This window comes from Panthera pardus, unplaced genomic scaffold (genome assembly GCF_024362965.1).
Source record: "Panthera pardus isolate Hobbes unplaced genomic scaffold, ASM2436296v1 HiC_scaffold_12, whole genome shotgun sequence".
Taxonomy (NCBI): domain Eukaryota; kingdom Metazoa; phylum Chordata; class Mammalia; order Carnivora; family Felidae; genus Panthera; species Panthera pardus.
This window is the reverse complement of record NW_026526677.1, coordinates 4,168,410-4,191,333: the sequence shown is the minus strand read 5'-3', so window position 1 is coordinate 4,191,333 and position 22,924 is coordinate 4,168,410. Positions and strand designations below refer to the sequence as shown.

The 22,924-nt window shown below is 63.6% G+C and overlaps 1 protein-coding gene across 1 annotated transcript; it reads left to right on the top strand.

Annotated features, from left to right (window-relative positions):
• Positions 1–10,897: 10,897 nt before the first annotated feature.
• LOC128776233 (basic proline-rich protein-like) lies at positions 10,898–17,076 on the top strand (the record flags this gene model as incomplete). The annotated part of the gene is given in 11 exon segments (XM_053900601.1): positions 10,898–11,059; positions 11,062–11,149; positions 11,193–11,425; positions 11,428–11,652; positions 11,654–11,975; positions 12,010–12,103; positions 12,307–12,376; positions 12,379–12,459; positions 14,495–14,662; positions 15,996–16,117; positions 16,677–17,076. Coding segments are annotated over 11 exon segments (1,965 nt in total), but the record flags the coding sequence as incomplete, so codon positions are not given.
• Between the last annotated feature and the right edge of the window lie 5,848 nt (positions 17,077–22,924).

Here is a 22,924-nt window from a genome sequence, read left to right as displayed (position 1 = left end):
GTACACTGCACAACTCTAAGGTCACCATTCTCGTTGTAGTCTTGGGGCCCCACTATCCAGGAACCCTTTGGGCCTTGTCCTCTGTGCATAGACCTCTAGCTTACCTGCCCTGCCATTCCCCCAGCACGGGGTGGCACCAGAATACCAGGGCCCAAGGGTGAAACCACAGGCACTGACTAGATGATTGGTTGGAATCATCCGCCTGGGTTTGAATTCTCTGACACGGGACCCAGAGAAGATTTCCCTCCTCATTGTGCCTCGGTTTCCTCACCTGCAAAGTGGGAGTCAAGGTAGCACCTGCCTCACAGGGTCCAAGTGGGGATGAAGTTGGACGACCCAGGTGAGGTGCTCCCCAGTCAGTACTGGCCACGGTTATGCTCGAGGTGGCCAGGTCAGGGCAGAGCCACCAGAGGTGTCCAGGGGCCACGCAGGCCTTTGAGAGGCGCCGAAGGCCTTGGGTCCACATAGCAATTGCCACCCACACAGGCTGACGTCCCTTCCAATGTTGCAGCAGGGCTAAGGTCACTTGGAACCACGGAGAGGGGCGGGTGAGCTGGGGGTGGGGGCAAGCCAGAGTCCCTGATGGGCGGGGCTCAGCCGCTCCCCTCAGAGAGACCCCAGGGGCCGCTCCAAGTCAGACCCAGCCTCTGTCCTGGCCGTGGGAGAGAGTTGAGGGCTCTGTGGCCTCCCCAAGTAACCCAGGGCCACAAGGTAGAGGCTTGGGGCCGAGATGGAGAGGCAGGGGCTCGTGAGCAGCTCTGCACATCCCCAGGCCAGGCCCACGGGGATACGAGGCAAATCTCAGGGTGGCGTGGAGGGGTGGGGTGTGTGTGGGCCTTGGTGCCTCTTTCTGTCCCATCCCCCCTGCCCTTTCTCAGCCTAAAGGGAAGAATTGGCCTTCAGCAAGCTCCCCGGTCCAGTCATAGCCGCAGAACCCCTCTGCAGAGTGGAGCCGTCGCCCCCTCACCCCTGTTACCGCGAGCTGCCCAGGGTCATGCCCAGCCTGCCCAGCCTGTGAATGGTGGGGCCAGATGCGAAGCCCAAGCTGGTTTCGGTGCAAAAATCGGTCCAATTGGCGACGCACGAGCGATTCCACACCTAGAGAAGCGCAGGCAGAGGTCCGCACGAACGCTTGCGTGTAAATGCTTGTAGCAGCACTAATCATAACAGCCCCAAAGTGGAAACAGCCTACAGGCCCACCAACCAACAAATGGATGAATAAAATGGGGTCTGTCCGTACAAGAGAATATTGTTCAGCCCTGAAAAGCAATGAAATTCCGGAGCCTGATAGACACTACAACACGGACGAGCCTCGAAAACATTACGTTAGCGAGAGGACCACAGACTGTGTGATTCCACTTAGAAGGAGACCGCGGTTGCCAGGGGTGGGAGTGGCTGGGGAACTGGGCGGAACCTGGGGGTGGGGCTGAGGGGCGTGGCGTTTCTTTGGCGGGTAAAGAAAACGTTGAGGTTGATGGTGATGATGCGTGCATGGCTGCGAATTCACTCAAAACCACAGAACTGCACATTTCAAACAGGCACATCGTGGGGTACGCGAGTTATTCCGCAGGAAAGTTGCCAAGGATGAAAGGACGGAGAAGGTTTGTGAAGGGACTGTCCCGGCGTCCTACCCCTTGTGTGCAAATCTATGCATCGAGACCACACAGCCAGGTGCCTGGCCCTGCACCCTGCACTGTTCAGCGCTCCAACGTGGGTCTCTTTCCTCGGGCTCACGCTCTGGGGCTCTCAGGCCACTCCAGTCACCTGCCCCGGGCCAGGTACTGGGCTGAGGACAGACAGCCCAGATCCAGCCAAGTCACGGCGTGTGGCAGCCCCAGTGTGCTCACTCGGGATCCATCCGCCGAAGGAACACAACCAGGAGCAGACTGTGTAGTGATGAAAAGGTGTGAGCGCCCCAGCGCCTGGCCTCGGCGATTCTCTAGTAGTCAGTACACAGCTGCGTAACAAAGAGGCCCGAAAATCCGGTGGTTCCGTCGCAACATTGACTTCTCCCCAGAAGGCCAGGTGAGCTGCCCAGGCCTATCTGGGCTCTTTACCTCCTGTGCTCAGCCGTTCTCAGCAAGTAGCTTCCGCCTCGGGTCCCAGATGGGGAACTTATTCCTGGCCACAGCTTGCTGCAAGGGAGTCTGGGAAATGCAGGCCATGCGCCCAGGTCAGCATGCCGTCACTTGACCGCTGTGGAAGGGAAGAAAGGAAGGCCTAGTGGGCTCCAGGCATGTTACACCACCTCCTGGTTTGTAAAGTGAGGGTGACAGTCCCGAGGGACCCCGTGCTGGGGTTGGGAGGACAGAGGGTGGAGGTCTGCCCAGGAGAGCCCCTGGTGGCGCAGTCGGGACGGGGCACAGAGTGAGTCATCACCGTGGAACCCCCTGGGAGCCCAGAGACTCCGCCTCCACGGCCCTCAGCTGGGGTGGACCGGGCGCGAGCGCGACCTGGTGCTGGGGCAGCTCCTGCGGGCACGGCCCGTCCGGGAGGTTGACTCGGCATATCCAGGGGCCATAGCTCTTCCCTGTGCTCTGGCCCCAACCCACTGGCCGGCCGGACGCTCGATACAATCTGTTTGGAAAGCAAAACAAACTCTTTTGAAACCGCTGCTGAGGGCACAGACCGAGAGCCTCGCCCCCGCCCTTGGGGGGCTGGTGGACATCTGAGACTCAGGGAAACCTGGCAGGAGAGGCTGCGGGTGAGACGACCGCCCTGCTCTGACCCTCTGAGGCAGCAGAGGCCTGCAGTTTAGACAGAGGGCGATAGGGAGCCCGTGAGGGACACAGAGGGAGAGCACGGGTCAGAGGAGCGCTTTAGCAAGTTGGGGCAGCAAGCTCTGCCAGGAGGACGATGCCGTTGATGGGAGAGTTGACCCGGGACCAGATGGGGGTGACGTATGTGAGTGACATCTTAAAACAGGAATCTGGATTCAGTGACACGAAGGCCAAAGGGGGCCCAGGTCAGGCCCAAGGCCCCCCCCAAAGGGGTTCAGTCTGAAGTCTGGAAGATAGGAAACCCCTACTCAGGAGGCTCTGGGCCCCAACAGGGCAGAGGGTTTAAGGCAGGCCTGCAAGACAGGGCTCTTGCCATCCACGGTGGCCGAGGTGAAGGGACAACCACCCTTTTGTGGTTTCCCTCACCTTCGACCAGCTGTAGAACCAGCGGGCTGGGGAAAGAACCAGCGATGGCGGACATCGAATGAGGGGGTGTGTGTGGGGGGGGGTCTGGTGAGTTCTTCCTGCCACAGGGCCTTTGCACACACCATTGCCTCTGACGAGCATATCCACTCCTATCCCCGTTTCACTCAGGTGACTCCTGTGCCGGCCTCAGATCCAGATCATGGGGCACTCCCCGGGGCAGGTGTCTCTGGTTTCCCGGGCTGGGGTCACCGAGCACAGAGCCGGGCCCCGGCTGGGCACTCATGACTATTTGTGGAATGAGCAGAGAGAAGAAAGAGTGCCACAAACCCCCATGCCCGGGCCCCTGAGCAGCCACAGCAAAGTCAGCCCGGGTGCCTGCTGGCAAGAGCCTTAGATGGCGGAAGAGGACAGGGTGGGCTGGGGGGAGGGTGGTCTCAGGGTGGAGGACCCAGGGAGGCGGGTGGATTGCACGGCAGGCGGCCCGCGTGCTGCCCCGACCAGCTGAGGAACGGTGGACGAGGGACTCAAGGCCTCCTCTGTGTCACTCCCCCTTCTGCGGGGTCGGGATAATGACATGCCCCATAGGGCTGCTGTAAGGGCTTAAGCAAGTCGTTCATTTAAGGTTTCAGGACACCGCGTGGAGCGTCGTAAGCGGGTGCGTCTGCTTTATTTGTTTCGAAACGAAGCTTAAAAGAAAACAACACCCATACAAACGATGCATAAATGTCCAAGTCACGAGCTTAAAAGAACCAAAACAAAATGTCCAAAGAGAATTTAGAACCCCCGAAATCCTGCCCAGCTAAAGAAACCACTTGGAGCGGCCAGGGTCAGGTTCAGCTGAGTGACGGACAACCTCCCAAAACGGCAGTGGTTCCGGCGAGGCAGAAGTTGGTTTCTCTTTCGTGTGAAAGTCCCCACACGGGCGGAGAGGTGGTCCTGTCTGACGAAGCCCTCCAAGACTGAGACCTCTTACTGTCCCCTGCGCCATCACCCTGGAGGCACGATCCTCCCGAGACCTCGGGGTCCAGAATGGCAGCTGGAGCTCCAGCCGTCACTTCTACCTTCCAGGATGGAATAAGGGATGAGGAAAGCGCATGCCACTTAAGGTTAAGGAAGATTTCTGGAAGCTGCAATATGTCATTTCTTTCCTTTTTTACCTCCCGTCGGTAACATGGCCACATTCAGCTGCCAGAGAAGCCAGGATACATGTCCTTTATCAAGATGAGCCGTGTGCTCGGCTAAAAACTGTGGGTCCTGCTACCAAAGACGGGGGTGCAGGTCGGGCAAAAGCCAGAAGTCCTGCCGTTCTGCAGGTGCCATCTTGGTGAACACACACGCACAGATACATGCACACACGCGTGCACACACGGGCAAGCAGTCTTACCTACACAGGGGAACAGGATGCTTGCTTTTGGGTTGCTTGCCTTCTGAATTCAAAAGCCGGTCACAGGTACCTTCCCGTGTCCAGGGAGATCCCCAAGATCATTTTTAAAGACGGCTCCAATTCCATCACGTCGACGCTTGAAGATTCCCGCCGCAGCGGGAGACGCTCCGGCTGCCGTCGGGTTCCAGGCGGCGTAACCCACGGCCGCATGAGCATCCCTGAGCCATCCTCTTTGTACCTGGTTGGAACATTTCTTTCGCGTAAGTTCCCAGAAGTAGAAATGCTGAGTCAAAGGGGATACACACTTTTGGCATTTGGACACGGGTTGAGAAATTGCCGGTCCGGAAGGCTGCCCCAGGTAGCGCTCCCCCCCCCCCCCGGCGTCGCCCTGGCTGGCCCGGAACCAGGGCCCTCTCCCGCATTCGGCACAGGGAGGTGTATGCCCCCGGTCCTCCAGGGGACCGTCGCACGGGGCTGATCACGAGATCCTGCCCTCTCCACACAGCAGCGACGAGCAGGAGGCTTCGCAGGTGCCTGGGGCTGCTGAGGTTCAAGGTAAGCAAGGGCGAGAGCTCACGGACCTGGGTCGGGGTGGGGGGGGGCAGGCCACCTGTGGGCAGTGAGTCCCGGCCCCTCAACCAGGCATGGAGAGAGCTCAGCCAGCAAGGCTCGAGATGTCACGCCCGGGGGAACTCAGGAGTGAGCACCAGCCCATCTGGTGGAGGGGACAGCCCCGTAGCTCCCAACCTCAGCCGACAGGGGGGCTTCCAGATTTAGCAAACAGAAATACAGGCTTTCCAGTTAAATCTGAGTTCAGATAAGCAACAGCTGATATCTAGCATGCCTCGAATATTGCCCGGGATGAAGAGCTGAGCAAAGTGTGCTGCTCATTTCTTCGGGAAGGTTCCTAGAGCTTGTGAGATCTGCTTTCCTTTTTCTCCCCCACCGTGACACAGCCACACCTAACCATAACCTTTATTTTATTCGACAGCCTTCGCTGGTGGCGCCCTGGACCCCTGGGAGCAGTGAGCCCAGCAGAAAAGCCCTGGGGTCTGGCGTCGGAGGTGGCTGGGTCCAAGTCCCGGCCTCCTGTACCCCTGCCAGGGGTGGACTTTGGGATGAGCTCCTAGCCTCTCCATTCCTCCGTTTCCCCGTCTATACACATGGGGGTGAGGACAGCCCCGACCTCACGAGGGTCTAGGGAACGTCAAGTGAACATCGTCTGCGTGCAGCAACATGGAAGTTGCTAGAAACGGAGCCAGAGGCCGGGTTCCAACACCACGAAGGGACCAGAGTTGAGGCTCCCTGAGAGCCAGATGCCCGCTGGGTGAAGAGTCCTGTCTCCTTCTCCGTGTGGGTGCTCCCCCCACCCCCTGCCCCTCCCCACGCACGTTGCCGCTGTCCCCTCTGCTTTTCCGCAGCGCGGAATGATCTCATACTTGCCGCAGTGCGGCGGGGCCGGCGGGGCGCGCACAGCCAAAACAATTCACCCCCTGGCTCATTACGGAAAACGCTGGCCGGCCATGGAGGAGAAACGAAACAATTCAGCTACGTTCGCGACTGCCGATCGCGTAGCCCCCTTTGTGGCCGAGGCTGGGCCTCAGCGGTGGAGACGACAAATGAAGCTTTCTGCCCCCGTGGAGCCTACGTCCTAGTCGAGACGGAAAGGCAACGAGCGAAATAAGCCAGGGAATGACATCATCTGCAGGCTGGGGAGAACACCAGAGGGGAAAGTGGGAGAGGGTGAGGGGGACAGCTTGGAGGATGTGGTCAAGAGCGACCTCCCTTAAGGCTTAAAAAACGTGAAGGCAAGGGCCACACGCCTGTCTGAGGAAACAGCGTCCCAGGCAGCGGGCACCGCCAGTGCAAAGGCCCTGAGGCGGGGAGCGTGCTTGCAGTTTCGAGAGGGAGCAGGGAGGCAGGATGCTGGCAAGTAGCGGGAGGCCAGGACAGACTGGTAATGGCAGCCACGACTTGGGGGCCATCGTGGGGACTTGTGTGTTTCCTCTGGCAGAAATGAGCATCCACATGTGTGTTGTGAGTGAGACGCGGTGTGGTCTGCTGTAGCTGTCCTAGGATCCCAGGGCCAGAGGGGGGATGGGGGCAAGCCCAGAGGCAGGGGCCAGGCTCCAGACATTGGGGGCCGGGCGGTGGCTGCGTGCAGAGGCTTCTAGAGCCGGGGTTGTTGGAGTCAGAAGTGGGAGGTAAGAGAAGAAGGGGTCAAGGATGACCCCAGGCCTGTCACCATTGGGTTGTTTGTTTCCCTGTCGCTTTCGGTCTTCCCTTCCTGGCCTCCTACTCTGGAAGCCGCTCGAGGAAAGGGGCCACGACCACCTTGTCTTCATGGTGCCTCGTGCTGACCCCCTTCCCTGCCGCAGAGGGCACTGGGTCAGTACGGGCAGGACAGATGGATGAGCAGTGAACAAATGGCACAGTCTTTTGCTTCCTCAGGGAGCGTGAAGGGCTGAATTGTGTCCCCCAGATTCCTGTGTCGGGGTCCTGACCCCCAGCACCTCAGAACGTGACCGTATCTGGACAGGGGGGTCTTTACAGAGGTGATTAAGGTGACACGGGGTCACCGGGGTGGGCCTTGATCCCGTGTGACCGGGGTCCTTGTAAGAAGAGGGATCAGGACACAGACACGCACGGAGGGACGACCCCGTGAGGACACAGGGGGAGGACGGCCGTCCACACACAAGGAGAGAGGCCCCGGGAGGCCCCGGCCCTGCCCACGCCTGGGCCTCCAGGCCCGGGGGACGGTGAATGTCCACTGTGTGAGTCCCGTTGGTGGGACTTGGTATATGGTGGCCCCAGCAAACTCGCACAGCGAATGTTGCAGAGCAGAGGAGCAAGAGAGAGAAACACACCCTGAGGCACAGACCAGGGCACTTGGGGACCCTGGGCAGGTGGCTGAGTTGGGGTGGGACCCCGATCCCGTGGGGCCCACGTCCATCCTGGGGACCCTGGGCAGGCGGCTGAGCTGGGGCGGGACCCTGATCCCGTGGGGCCCACGTCCATCCTGGGGACCCTGGGCAGGCGGCTGAGCTGGGGCGGGACCCCGATCCCGTGGGGCCCACATCCATCCTGGGGACCCTGGGCAGGCGGCTGAGCTGGGGCGGGACCCCGATCCCGTGGGGCCCACGTCCATGTGGGGACCCTGGGCAGGTGGCTGAGCTGGGGCGGAACCCTGATCTCGTGGGACCCAAGTCCATCTGGGGTCCCTGGACAGGGGGCTGAGCTGGGGCGGGACCCCGATCTTGCAGGACCCACGTCCATCTGGGGACCCCGGGCAGGTGGCTGAGCTGGGGTGGGACCCCGATCCCGTGGGGCCCACGTCTATCTTGGGGACCCTGGGCAGGCGGGTGAGCTGGGGTGGGCCCCCGATCTCGTGGGGCCCATGTCCATGTGGGGACCCTGGGCAGGTGGCTGAGCTGGGGCGGGACCCCGATCTCGCAGGACACACGTCCATGTGGGGACCCTGGACAGGTGGCTGAGCTGGGGCGGGACTCCGATCTCATGGGGCCCACGTCCATCTGGGGACCGTGGGCCGGTGGCTGAGCTGGGGCGGGACCCCGATCTTGCGGGACCCATGTCCATGTGGGGACCCTGGACAGGTGGCTGAGCTGGGGTGGGACCCTGTTCTCATGGGGCCCACGTCCATCTGGGGACCCTGGGCATGCGGCTGAGCTGGGGTGGGACCCCGATCTCGCGGGACACACGTACATCTTGGGGACCCTGGGCAGGCGGCTGAGCTGGGGCGGGACCCTGATCTTGTGGGACCCACGTCCATGTGGGGACCCTGGGCAGGTGGCTGAGCTGGGATGGGACCCTGTTCTCATGGGGCCCACGTCCATCTGGGGACCCTGGGCAGGCGGCTGAGCTGGGGAGGGACCCCGATCTCGCAGGACACACGTACATCTTGGGGACCCTGGGCAGGCGGCTGAGCTGGGGCGGGACCCTGATCTTGTGGGACCCACGTCCATGTGGGGACCCTGGGCAGGTGGCTGAGCTGGGATGGGACCCTGTTCTCATGGGGCCCACGTCCATCTGGGGACCCTGGGCAGGCGGCTGAGCTGGGGAGGGACCCCGATCTCGCAGGACACACGTACATCTTGGGGACCCTGGGCAGGCGGCTGAGCTGGGGCGGGCCCCCGATCTCGCAGGACACACGTCCATGTGAGGACCCTGGGCAGGTGGCTGACTTGGGGTGGGACCCTGATCTCATGGGGACCACGTCCATCTGGGGACCCTGGGCCGGTGGCTGAGCTGGGGCGGGACCCCGATCTTGCGGGACCCATGTCCATGTGGGGACCCTGGACAGGTGGCTGAGCTGGGGTGGGACCCTGTTCTCATGGGGCCCACGTCCATCTGGGGACCCTGGGCATGCGGCTGAGCTGGGGTGGGACCCCGATCTCGCGGGACACACGTACATCTTGGGGACCCTGGGCAGGCGGCTGAGCTGGGGCGGGACCCTGATCTTGTGGGACCCACGTCCATGTGGGACCCTGGGCAGGTGGCTGAGCTGGGATGGGACCCCTGTTTCTCATGGGGCCCACGTCCATCTGGGGACCCTGGGCAGGTGGCTGAGCTGGGGCAGGACCCCGATCTTGCGGGACCCACGTCCATCTGGGGACCCTGGGCAGGTGGCTGAGCTGGGGCGGCACCCCGATCTTGCAGGACCCACGTCCATCCTGGGACCCTGGGCAGGTGGCTGAGCTGGGAGGGACCCCGATCTCGCAGGACCCACGTCCATGTGGGGACCCTGGGCAGGTGGTTGAGCTGGGGCGGGCCCCCGATCCCGTGGGGCCCACGTCCATGTGGGGACCCTGGGCAGGTGGCTGAGCTGGGGCGGGACCCCGATCCCGTGGGGCCCACGTCCATCCTGGGGACCCTGGGCAGGTGGCTGAGCTGGGGCGGGACCCCGATCTCGCAGGACACACGTCCATGTGGGGACCCTGGGCAGGTGGCTGAGCTGGGGTGGGACCCTGATCTCATGGGGCCCCACATCCATCTGGGACCCTGGGCAGGTGGCTGAGCTGGGGCGGGACCCCGATCCCGTGGGGCCCACGTCCATGTGGGGACCCTGGGCAGGTGGCTGAGCTGGGGCGGGACCCCAATCTCGCAGGACACATGTCCATGTGGGGACCCTGGGCAGGTGGCTGAGCTGGGGTGGGCCCCTGATCTCGTGGGGCCCGCATCCATCTTGGGGACCCTGGGCTGAGCAGTGGACAGCACTCAGGTCACCCCGGGCGCGATGGCAGGATGATGGCCCGGGAGGACAGGAACTCCGGCCATCACGATGCTCTGCTATGACACAGGCCCCGTCACCCTCTCCAGGGTGGGGGGAACCAGGTGGGACCCACGGCGCGCAGCTCCCTCTGCCCAGGAAAGGGCACCTCGGGCCACCAGGCTCCTCCTGGGCCACACCCCCTTGGGCCCCCACAGTGGGTGCGGTGGGCGAGGTGGGGGGGGGGGGGCCGTGCTAGCACGTGGCTGGGGCTGCTTCTCCCCCAGCGGCCACTTCCTCTGGGTGTGTCTGTTTCCTGCAGCCCCGCCCGCGGCCCCACCCCGCCGTCCTCTCGCCACCCGCTGCCCCTGCTGGGTGGGCCAGCACCCCAGCGCCCAGGCGGGGGTCCCCGTGTCCCCCAGGCCACCTGGGATAACGCTACCGGGGGCCGAGGCCGTGGGATCCGCTGGTGCCGAGCTGTCTGTCCCCAGGAGCTGGAGGCGCAGGACGCACGTTCCCAGTGCGATCTGCTGGCCTGGGGCCGAGCCACCCATGAAGGATGAGGTCATGTCCCTGCAGAGGCCGCGCGGAAAGGGCAGGGCTCTCCCTGGGCCCTCGGGGGCTCCCACGGCCAGGGCCTTTTCCCAGAGACCCTGGGGACGGTGGTGGTTGGGACTGGCCTCCGGGCTGGGGGGACGAGTGAAGCGGCGTCCTGTTGGACGCACGGTGCGACCCTGGGTAGTCGGGGACCCGCCGGGGGCCCATTTCCTCCCCCGGAGCTGGCAGCGAAGGGACGAGCACTTCCCGGGCGTCCGTAGGCCCTGCCCGGAGAGGCCGCCCTTCGCGGTGTGCGCGCTGGCAGGGGTCACCTGCAGAGCCGGGACGGGGTGGGAGGCGTCTGCGTCCAGGGGCCGGGGAAGCCCTCCCGCCCTCCCGCCCTCCCGCTGTCGCCCTCAGAGCAGGGCCGGGCGCTGGCAGGTGCCGGAGCCCAGCAGAGGAGCACGTGACGGCCGGCGGGCTTCTGCACCTGTGCCCCCGGGGCTGGGGGGCTGGCTGGGAGCAGCCCCTGTGAGAGGCCTTCTCAGGGATGAGTGAGCTCTCCTCCCCCTCCTCCCCTTCCCCCTCACTCCCCTTCCCCCTCCTCCCCTTCCCCCTCCTCCCCTTCCTCCTCCTCCCCTTCCTCCTCCTCCCCCTCCTCCCCTTTCTCCTCCCCTTCCTCCTCCTCCCCTTCCTCCTCCTCCTCCTCCCCTTCCTCCTCCTCCCCTTCCAACTCCTCCCCTTCCTCCTCCTCCCCTCCTCCCCTTCCCCCTCCTCCCCTTCCTCCTCCCCTTCCTCCTCCTCCCCTTCCTCCTCCTCCTCCTCCTCCTCCCCCTCCTCCCCTTTCTCCTCCCCTTCCTCTTCCTCCCCTCCTCCCCTTCCTCCTCCTCCCCTTCCTCCTCCTCCCCTCCTCCCCTTCCCCCTCCTCCCCTTCCTCCTCCCCTTCCTCCTCCTCCCCTTCCTCCTCCTCCTCCTCCTCCTCCCCCTCCTCCCCTTTCTCCTCCCCCTCCTCTTCCTCCCCTCCTCCCCTTCCCTCCTCCCCTTCCTCCTCCTCCTCTTCTTCCTCGTCCCCCTCCTCCTCCCCTTCCTCCCCCTCCTCTTCCTCCCCCTCCTCTTCCTTTCCTTCTTCCTCTCCTCCTCCTCCTCCTCCTCCTCCTCCCCTTCCTCCTCCTCCTCCTCCCCTTCCTCCTCCTCCTCCCCTTCCTCCTCCTTTCTCCTCCCCTTCCTCCTCCTTTCTCCTCCCCTTCCTCCTCCTCCCCTTCGTCCCCTTCCTCCTCCTCCCTCCCCTTCCTCCTCCTCCCCTTCATCCCCTTCCTCCTCCTCCTCCCCTTCCTCCTCCTCCTCCCCTTCCTCCTCCTTTCTCCTCCCCTTCCTCCTCCTTTCTCCTCCCCTTCCTCCTCCTCCCCTCCTCCCCTTCCTCCTCCTCCCATTCCTCCTCCTCCCCTTCCTCCTCCTCCTCCTCCCCTTCCTCCTCCTCCTCCTCCCCTTCCTCCTCCTTTCTCCTCCCCTTCCTCCTCCTTTCTCCTCCCCTTCCTCCTCCTCCCCCCTCCTCCCCTTCCTCCTCCTCCCCTTCGTCCCCTTCCTCCTCCTCCTCCTCCCCTTCCTCCTCCTCCCCTTCGTCCCCTTCCTCCTCCTCCCCTTCGTCCCCTTCCTCCTCCTCTTCCTCCTCCTCCTCTTCCTCCTCTCCCCTTCCTCCTCCTCCCCCCTCCTCCTCTCCCCCCCCTCCCCCCCTCCTCCACTCCCCCCTCCTCCTCTCCCCTCTCCTCCTCACCTTCCTCACCTTCCTCCCCTTCCTCCCCCTCCTCCTCCTCCCCTTTCCTCCTCCCCTTCCTCACCTTCCTCCCCCTCCTCCTCCTCCCCTTCCTCTTCCTTCTCCCCTCATCCTCATCCTCCCCTCCTCTATCCTCCTCCCCTCCTCCTCCTCCTCTACCTCCTCCTCTTCCTCCCCCTCCCCTCCTAGGCCTCCTCCTCCCCTTCCTCCCTTTCCTCCTCCTTTCCCCCTCCTCCTCCCTTCCTCTTCCTCCTCCCCCTCCCCCTCCTCAGCCTCCTCCTCCTCCTCTCTTTCCTCCCATTCCCCCTCCTCTCCCCCTTCTCCCTCCCCTCCCCTTCCTCCTCCTCCCCTTCCTCCTCCTCCTCCCCTTCCTCCTCCTCCTCCCCTTCCCCCTTCTCCTCCCCTCCTCTTCCTCCTACTCCCCTTCTCTCTTCCCCTTCCTCTTCCTTCTCCCCTCATCCTCATCCTCCCCTCCTCTATCCTCCCCTCCTCCTCCTCCCCTACCTCCCCCTCTTCCTCACCTTCCTCCCTTTCCTCCTCCTCTCCTTCCTCCTCACCTTCCTCTTCCTCCTCCCCTCCTCTTCCTCCTCCTCCTCATCAGTGCCATCATCAGACCCTGGCACACACCTGTCCACCTGTCCCTTCCCTCACCCTGAGACAGTCCCCAGGTGCTGCGCACCTGCCCTCCCGCCCACCAGCCAGGCTGGGAAGGAAGGGGCTGTGGAACCCACCGGGAGCCACCACACTGGGCACCAAGCCTGGGGTGCAAGGAACGGGCCCGACACAAAGGCTCCCTGGGGCCCTTCCAGCTCGCTCCACCCCACATCCTCTGGGGCGTCTGCTGCCCCCCGCCCCCCCGCGAAGGACTTGAGCTCACCAGAAAGGGAGAGGGGCTGATGGCGACAGCCCTGCGCCTTGTGGGCGTGATGGCGAGCTGGGAAGCAGACCGGAGTGTAGCAGGGACGTGCCCGAGGACAGGGACAGGCAGAGATAAGACTGAATCCCCCGGTGTCTGACTCCCCAGCCACGGCCGCCTCCTCCTGGTTACTTTCTCCACTCACTCCCTCGTTCGTTCGATCATTCATTCATCTCCTTTATTCACCCACCCACCCCTCATTCATTCATTCATTCACCAGCTCCTTCCTTCCTTCCTTCCTTCCTTCCTTCATTGGCTCCTTTATCCACTCGTCTACTGGCTCATTCATTCATTCATTCGTTCACTCACTCACCCACTCCTTCATTCATTCACCTGCTCACTTACTCATCGTCTGAACAGCCTGGAACCTATATGTCTCTGCTGGCCCCGTCTGGGGCGGCCTCGAGGATCTTAGGGTGCTAAGTGGGAGTTTTCCCCTGGAGCCCTGTGCGAGGGGCACCCACACGTCTCAAGGGTGATCGTCATCGCCCCAGAGCCCCGGGAAGACGGGAGGCCCCCACCTTCACACCCGGGCTAGCCGGCAGGTAGCGGCTGCGAGGTGTAACGGCGAGGAGGGCGTCGGGGGCAGGGGGTGGCCTGGTGCACACGGACGGGCCCGGGCTCTCTCAGCGAAAGGCACCCTCAGTAACTCAGCCCTGCTCTTCAAAATGTCAGAGTCACACAGAGACGAAATAAGGCCGAGGCACCGGCCCAGACTCAAAGACTGGAGAGGGTGGTACCCAAGTGCCCCAGGGTGCCGGCCGGGGTCCCTCCCAGGCAGAGACATCGCGTCGTATCTGTGCCACCGCCCCAGCACGGATGGCTCGTCCCAGGTTGTGTGAGAGAATGTCCTCGTTCTCAGAAGTGGGCGTAAGTGTCTGGGGGCCGAGGGGCACCACGTCTCCCGTTTACTCTCCAACGATCCGAGGAAAGACGCGTGTGTGCCCGTGCACGCGTGCAGAGAAAGCGACAGCGTGAGTGTGGCCGGTGCAACCCCCCGGGGACCTGGGAGCCAGGGGACCGACGTCTGGGGAGAGGGAGGAGCACAGGACCTCCCGGCACTGTCCTTACGTCTTTCCTGCCAGTATGGAAGGGCATTAAAGGAAAAAGCTGCAAGAAAAGAGAACGAGGTCTGGTTTCCAGGTGCACGCTCCGGCTGTGTGACCCCGGGCCCCCCGCCCCTGTCCGTCACCCGCCGTGGGGTCCGCTGGGACCGGGGACTGCAAGCCCTGAGTGCCTGGAGCTCCTCAAGTCACCGTCCCTGTCTTACTGGCTCTGCCCCTGAAATGTCCCCCCCGTGGAACTCCTCCAGATGGGGACCCCGTGCCTCCAGAAGGCTCCTGCTGGCCACCGCCTGGGAGGGATCAGACTCCCCGCACGCACAGGGCCCTCAGCCTTCGCTCCGCGGAGCAACAGGTGGGAGGGTCCCCGCGAGCCGTAAACCAGGACCCGGTCCCCGGAGCGGCTCGCGGCCGTGGCTGGCAGCGAGGAGCACCCCCTGCCATCCCCGCAGGGCCCCCGGCCGCGTGGGCAGGCCCTGGGCTGGGGCCGAACACAGGCACGAGGACGACAAAGCCCCTCGAGGAGCCCACAGCCGGATCAGGAGCGGACGTCCAAGCTGACTCGGGAGACGGCGGCCCAGGGCTCCGCACGCCGCTCGTCACCGCGGGTCAAGGCCCAGGTGGAGACACCCCTTCCCAGGGGAGGTGTGAGCAAGGTGACATCTACAGCCCTGATCATCACTCTCTTCTCCTCTGTCCCCTCTCCTCCCTTGCAGGCCAGACGGACGCGGGGAAGGGCTTCCGGGCTCCTTGTTCTCATCAGCAAAGTTAAACAGAGATCCCTCCCCGCAGCGGGGCTGCGGAGGCGAGCGGGACCCTGCTCAGAGTGGGTCCCCGGGAAATTTGAGTACGTGTGACAAGGGCGATGCGGGAGGTGATGCCTGAGGCGAAAGAGGAGGAGGAGGAGCATCTCTGACCAGTACACAGACAGTGCTAACAGCAGATGGGCTTCTAGCTTTTTCTAAAGTTCTCCTTCCTTCTTAAAGCCCGGGCTGAGAAGTGATCACACCCCCAGAGGGCAGCACCCCCGGAGGGGCCTCCCCAAGGCTCTGTGGGGGCCCTGCGGGTGGGAGCCAGGCCAGAGACCTGGTTTCTGTCTGTCACTGCCACAGAGCCTTATCGGGTCTCGGTTTCCCCGTCTGTAAAGTGGGACAAATAATCAGTCCTAACTGATTGGTGGTTGAGAGCCACCGAGATGATATGGCAGGAAAAACCCTGGGAGCGTGTCCAATGTACAAGTACGAGTAAATGTTGGCTGCTTCTGTTCTCCAAGGCCCTAGGTGGGGAGGCCAGTTGTAACGCCGACCCCGTGCACCTCCCTCAGGGAGGCTTTTGCAGGGGTTCCCGGTCCTTTGCCTCCTGTGACAGCCACCTGCATCTGGCGAGGCACCCCTGTCTGCGCAGTGAGGACCCAGACCCCCAGGCAGGGACCCGTGAGGTGGGGACAGGAGCCTCTCCTGCCTCCTGCCCCCCCGCCCCCCGCCCCGCCGCCTCTGCTGGCATGGCAGGCCCAGAAGGCTCTGCTGGGCGGGCCCTGCAGAGGCTCCCGCTCCCTGCTCTGCCCCGTTAAGCACACACGCCATCTGTCTATACCGGCTTCCCGGCGGCCAGAGGGTGTCTGGTCAGCTCCCCCACACAGGCTGCAGCCTTGTTCTCTGAGGCGGCCCCGGCCGGGGTCCCTCTCCGTCCAGGCCCTGTCTGTCTGAACTCGGAGAGCCAGAGATGTTTCCACCGCTCGGGCTGTTTGTTGATCTTTCCAGAGTCCACTGCCAGAAACTGGAGGCTTTTGTGGGGGGGAGGGGGCCCTCGGTCGGACCACACTCGGGCCTGCAGACAAGGCCACGGGCAGGCCAGCTCAGGGGTGCCCGGGAGTGAGGGTGGGGAGGCTGGACGCGTCCCTGCGGCACCTTTTCAGCCTCGTGACCTCCTTGGCCCTTGAGGCCTCCTTCTCAGAGCCAGGACGACCAGATTCTGCCTCCGGCGAGGCTGGGGCCCCCGGAGGAGCACGGAAGTCTTGGGACGCCCAGCTCATCCCGGGAGCTGGTCAGACCAGCCGCGGCTCTCGGGCCAGGAAGGCCCAGAGCTCCTGGCCACTGGCGTGCCCTGGACCGATGACATTAAGCTTCAGACCCAAAGGGGAGCCACCCAGCGAGGGACGGCCGCGGACAAGGGGCAGTCATGTTGGAATCTGGGGCTTTGGGACAGCCACAGGATGTGGGCGACCAGACACGAGCCCGTGGCCTTCCAGGGGCAGAGGGGGATGTGGATACCTGGCTTGGGACGGCTCCAAACTGTCCCCGTCCAAAGCCACCACCAGACTAGCTGGCAATGGGGAGCGGGCACAGGAATCCCGCAGGCCCCGTGCGTGGGCTCAGGAACAGCGGGGAGGAGAGCCGAACGCGGGCACTTTCTTCATGCCAAGCCCGTGAGGCTCATCCCCAAAGATCCCCGAGCCCCACAGGACACGTGTTCTCGGCCACCTGCGGCTGCTGTGCGGAGCTAGGGCCGCTGTCTGCACAACAGAGGCCTTCTCCGCCGAGCACCCCCGGGAGGCCCCAGCCGCCCGATGGCAGGTACTTCGGAATGGGGCCCCAGATGTGGTCCGTCTCAAGGCCTCTGGCTTCCGTGCTCCAGAAAGCAGCCTCCGCCCCAGCCCGCCAGCTGCCCGGGGCGCTCGGCAGCACGGCTGGGGTGGGTCGTGCGGCAGGCAGCAACGAATGTCACCACCGCTCAGCAGCTGATTTCCGGCTTCCACGGGTCCGCCACGAGTCTGCGAGGGGCAGGACGGCCACTTTGTCAAACGTGCGGGACAAAGCGACAGATCCGTCCCGACCGGACCGGGCCTTGCCTGCCCCGGGGGCCCTCACCGGGCACCGCCACCGAGGGCTTCCCGAAAGAGCGCTCCATCGGCCTGCGGTCCCGTGGAACATCGGGTCAGACCAAGGGACCCACCGGCAGCGAGGAGGTGCAGTCTGGGTCCCGTCCCCTGGGATGCACTGGGCACGTCACAGAGCCCCCCACGCTGCTGGCCTAAAGGAGCTGGAGACTGGCCCGTTGCAGACGTGGCCTTGGGCTGCCAGGGACCGTCTGGCCCGAGGCCCACCCTCTCCCGGCCCCCATCCAGCGACTGATGGACTCAGAAGTAGACACAAGGAAAGGAAAAAGGCTGTCCTCCCCCACCCAGATCTTAGGGTCTGTCGCTCAGCTCCTGGAGGGGCCGTGGGGAGCCTCTCGGAGCTTCCGGGTGCCTCTCCTGAGCACCTGCCCCGAGGGCAGGGTGGGGAGGGTTGGGGCGGGGCGGGGCAGGGCCGGATGGGCTGGGGCCAGGTGGGCACTCCACGGGGAGCGCTGGGGCCACCCTCAAATGACAAGCTATCCTGTATTGAGTACGCTGTGGGTGCTCTAGGGGTTCCAGCGTGCAGATGGGACAGTGCAGAGATTCTCCTGAGACCCCCCAGCCCCCAGCAGGAGCAGGGTGGCCGGAGCTCCAGCTGCCCCCTCGCTATGCCCTCTTGCCTTCAGGCCTGAGGAGGGCTGCCGGCCCGCTGCCCTGAGTGTCCCCAAGCCAGGCGCACGGGGCCCTTGGAGAGCTGTCACCCCAACCTGCATGACCGTATGCCCCCTCCGTGTTGGCAAAGGCCCACGGGTGCCCTGATGTCAAAGCTAAAACGGGCCTCCGTTTTCACCAGGAAAGGTTCGAGTGTTCCTTTTTTTCCTGTCTTTATGCACTCGCTTCCTGACATGCAATCCGACGGGATTGTGTCCCGAACCGGGCGACCGCCTTCAAGAGAGAGGAAAAGCCTTGCTGTCCACCCAGGAGGAGGAGCCCCGGGGCCGGCGCCGGCTGGGGAACGTGAGGGGCCCGGTGCCCTCGTTCAAAACTCATCAGGAACCTCCAGGCCGTGTGAGAGCATGAAGCCCCATGCAGCCCTCCAGAGCAGGGCGGCTGCGGTGCTCCCCTGCGGTGCTCCCCTGAGGTGCTCCCCGGGGGGGGGGGCGGAGGGGGGCGGGGGGAGCTGGCCTGCCCAGGGCCCAGGAGGGGAGGGCAGGGGAGGGGAGGGCGGGGACCCCGGGCAAGCCCTTCCCCTCTCCGGGCCCCGTTCCCACGCTGGAAGTAGGAGCACAGGGCGGACGGCGGGAGGACGGCACAGCCCAAGGCACGCGGTGGCCCCAGAGTCGGCCTTGTCCGGCCCCGTCCAGGGCTGCCACTGAGGCGGGCCGGCTCCCACGGGTGCCCCCACGAGCAGGAGTAACCCCGCTAGGAAGGCCGTCCGCTTTCTGCGGCCCTGTGGGCCAGGGGGCAGGAAGGGGCTCCAGGCTCCCGTCGGGTGTCGAGAGGCCACAGTGAGGTCCGGGGCGTGTAGCCCCCCGACCACGCCCACCTCTCTCCAGAGCTGTCGGGGGGAACAAAGGAAGCACGCGTGGCTCAAAGCTTGGGATCGGAGCCTCACCTCCCCGTTCATTCATTCATTCGATCGTTCATTCATTCATTCGTTCGTTCATTCATTCGTTCTTTCATTCATTCATTCATTCATTCAGCGAAGGCACAGTGATCACGCCCCACATGCCAGTGCCTGTGCTGAGGCAGGACCTCCAGCAGAGGCGTGGCGGATCCCCGATCCCAAGCCCCCTCCCCCACAACACCCTCGGTGCCGACCCACTTTAGTGAGAGTTCAGGCTCTGCCCAGGGGGCTCCCTGTGCCTCCTATTAGTCTGGACTTTAAGGCGTCTGGACAGTTCCCCCTCGACTCCTCCCTGTGCCCCCACCCCAAGTGCCCCACTCTCTGCCCCAAGTGCCCTGGCTCTCCCCTCTTGTTCCCACTCTTCAAATAATGCTGACGGCCTCCATGTCACCGTCCCACACCCTTGACCTGCTGCAGGCTGCCATCCCCGCGACAGGACAGGACAGGACAGGACAGGAGGCCTCTCCTGACTCCTTCCAGCCTCATGTCCCTCCTCGGAGCCTCCACCAGCCCCCGGCATCGTCCCCGCCCTGGACCGGACCTTCCACACCGCGGACCCCTCCTTCCTCTGCTTGCTCACAAGGGCTCGCTTGTGCTCCCCAGCACATGCAGCAATCAATTACTGAAAGATTATTACCGATAGACCACAGATCTCGATGCGCAGGTTTCAGAAGAAACACAAGAAACCACGTTCACGACTTCGGAGTAGGCAGTGACTTCTTCAATAGGATACGAAGAGTGCCGGCCGTAAAAGGAAATACTGGCAAAGTTGAACTAGACGAAGATTATTAAGAAACTCTGCTCATCAAATGACACCGCTAAGGAAGTGAAAATGTCACCCACGCGTCTGACAAAAATATTCCGGTCTGGAACACGCAGAGAACGCCTGCAAATCCATAACAGGTGCGGGAAGCAGGACAACAGTTTCGATGGACGCTTCTCAACATGGCGTCCAGACCGCCAAGAAGCCTACGAGGAAGTGTGCGGGCTTGTTAGGCGTCAGGGAGATTCACGTCCAAACCACAGTGAGACGCCGTGGGCACTCGTCGGGACGGTGAAGATGAAAGTTAAAGTAAAGGCAGGTGATACCAGGCGCGGGAGACGTGTGGAGGTTCCAGAATGTTCCGCCGGGCCGGCAGGGGGTGGCGCAGCCCCGTGGGAACGCTGTCTCCTGGACTGTGCTGGAGCGGACAGACATCCATGCATGGTTGTGGCCGCACCGTCCCAGGAATCCCACCTGGAAATGACACGAGGGTCCGTCAGGAAAGGAACGAGTTCATAAACCGAGGCATGTTTGTCCAATCGGCTATTACGTGGTGATGGGAATGGACACCCCGCGGGCACTGCACCAGGGCTGCCGAACGTCACGTGCACAGCCCCGAGAGAAAGACGTCGGACACAGAGAATGGATGGGGTCCCTCAAGCACGGGTAAAGCAGTGTCGAGACGGCCGTCACCACTGGGGCAGGGGCAGGCGCGTGACTCAAAGGGTCCAGGGGGTGGCAGAGCCCAGGCCGTCCTGTTTCTACATCAGCCACCGGATGCTCGCGGAACGCTCTTGTGCACTCTGGGGACGTCCGCACCGTGAACGTGCGTGGGCGTGCTCGGGGGACGCCGTCCTTTACCTTAACGGGTGACACCGAAGGGAGGTAACCAAGATGGAACGTTGGGACTTTCCTCATTTGTTAAGAACGGGGGATCCTTCTCTGCCGAAGGGGATCGCTGTGGACACGGCAGGCACGTTTCCTCAGTCTCCCGCGCTGTGCCCGGTGGGAGGGCTATGGAATGACCCACCTTTCGGTTTAATCTGAGTTCACGTTTTCTCTGCCGCCGTCTTAGGTCTGGGCAGCCCCCAAGGCCATCCGTCAGCGGCTGCCGATGTCCGTGGTGTCAATACCCTCCCGAGGGCCAAATGCAAGCCACCGAAACGAAGCCGCGGAACGCGGAGTCGGGGCAGGACAACCCTGAGCGTGCCATTCGGGGCCTTTCGGGCGTCTAGACACAGTAGAGCACGCAGCCTCAGAGCACAGATGATGGTCAAAGAATCAGGAGGCGATGAGACTCGCGGACTCATGACGTTTACTCTAAGTCTGATTTGTGCAATTCTCAGTCCGTACCATTCAACATTCAAGAACGGCCGTGGTTAACAGCCAGCTCCAAAATGTCCTGGGAACTTAGCAGGCAACTCTGGGGAGCTGGGCCGAGCCCCCCTCCCCCCCCCCCCCCGCCCTGCACTGGGTGGGGCTAATCCTCTCCTCTCCCTGCTCCTGGGTGCCCAGTTTTCTTCTGCCTCTTCGGTCCCAGCTGCGGGGCCGGGCGGTGGGGAACACTGCACCTGTCCCCCTGCCCATGAGCTCGTGGAGTCCCGGGTGTGGCAGCCCACTTTCCTGATGAGGAGACAGGCCACGGGACGGGTGCTCGCCAGAGCCACGTGGAACCACAGGAGGAGCCAGGACGGGGATGGGCCGGCTTCTTGTCTCTTGGCTCCAAAGTCTATGACTCTAGCTCACCAGCTCCGGCTTTTTCCATGAGAAACGGGATGACACAGGCAGCACCCCTCCCCCCCGCCCCCCATCTGACTGTCCTGCAGCCCTGGGCCCCAGGGACCCTCCTGTCCTTTCGGTCTCTCTTCAGTGTGGGCCACAGCCTTGCCCCTGCAGAGCCTAGGGGTGCTGGAAAGACGGGCCTGATCGGACCCCTTTGGCCACATGGTTCCAAAAGCCCATAGGAACTAGACAGCGACATGCTTGTGGCCAGAGGGAGCAGGGCGGGGAATCAGGTTGGGGGCCAAGGGCAGAGCCTGGGACATGGGATGATATGAAGGTGAAGGGGCGGCAAACTCAGACAATGAGGGGATGGGGAGAAAGAGGGAGGGGTGGAGGGGTGAGTGACGGCGGGATGACAAGGGGCAGGAAGGGGAGTATGACATTCTCAGCGGATTGGACAGGTGACCCAGACCCGACGCTGGAGGTGGCCCGTATCTAGGGTCCACCAAGATGGCCTCCAGGGGTCTCATTATAGACCTCAACCCCCCGAGAGAGGTGGGGCGTCAGGCTCTCAGGATCTCTGGGGACAGACGGAGAAGCCAGAAACAGAGCGTGAGGTTAGAGCGGTGTCGGGAAGAGATTATCTGCAACCGCCACACAGCTCTGCCCTCTTCCAGGACCCAGCTCCTGCCCGCAGAGCTGCCCGGGGGCGCCCCCAGACCCCAGGGCCTCACGCCTTCCCTCCCGCACCCTCCACCCCCCTCTATACCGGGGGCCAAACCTGCCTCACAGGAGGGAGGGGAGAAAGGTGGAGCTTGTGCTGGAGACTGGCAGGGGGACTGTGAAAACGGCGCCCCCCCCCCCCCGAACCATCTGGCTGGTGACACGAGCTGAGAAAACAAGGCCACGGGGCTTTGGCGGTGGGTGCAGGGGGCTGGGGAGGTCACCCATGGAGGTGGGGAGGCCACTCAGAAAGCAGAGAGTGAGATGCACGGATCCCCAGCAAATCTAAGAGCAGCAAAGGATGCTGGGAATATCCCGTGCCGTCCATCCCTGAAGGAGGCCCACCGATGGCACGCGGCTGAATCATCTTGCAGCCCATCCAGGCCGAGCTGGCAAAGACGGGGAGAGGGGTTGTGGGCACCCTTGGTTCTCCGGCCCGGGGTCCCCCGAGGGGCCGGAACGGGACCATCGTGGAGCTCTGAGAGGCCACCGGCAGATGCCTGGGGGCCCCGTCGCCTAGCGACCGGCTTCGCGCAGCCCTGGCGGCCCCTTGCTCTGGGTGCTGCCCACTCCTGACTCCGGCTACGAGCACTTTCAGTGCTGTTCTGCATGAATAAGCGCCAGGCCTCCTGCCAATTGTCCCCCTCTTAAAAGGCAGCCCCAGCGAAAGGCCTTTTCAAGAGGGATCGAGCAGTGCCATCCAGGCTGGGCGGGCACTGACGGGGGGCCGGGGTCCCGGCTGGGCGGCTGGGGTCAGGGGGCCACACAAAGCATCTCGGCGGAGGCTTCGTGCGCTCGGCCGCGGCAGCCCCGTGTATTGATCAGCAGGACCCACGCCAGCATCTTCAGAAGGGAGATTGAGTGAAAAGGGTGACTTTTGAGGAGTGGCCTTTGAAGGCACAGACCTGGCTCCCTGTTAAATTGATTTTAAGGGGCCACAAAACCCCACAGGCAGCCAGGGGTACCCAGAAGCCTCTGGGGTTGGGGTAGAGGCTTGCGCTGCTGGCTGGGGGTCGGAGGGGGGGTTGGGCAGGTGCCCCCGGCCGGGATAGGTGGGAGGACAGGAGTCTTGGGGGCACGGAGAGCAGTCTGCCTTGGGTTTGCATTGAAACGCTCATCCCCCGGTGCCCCTTTCCTCACACACACACACACACACACACACACACACACCTTGGTCCTAGTGGAAAGCCCTGGAAAACGGACTGGCCTAG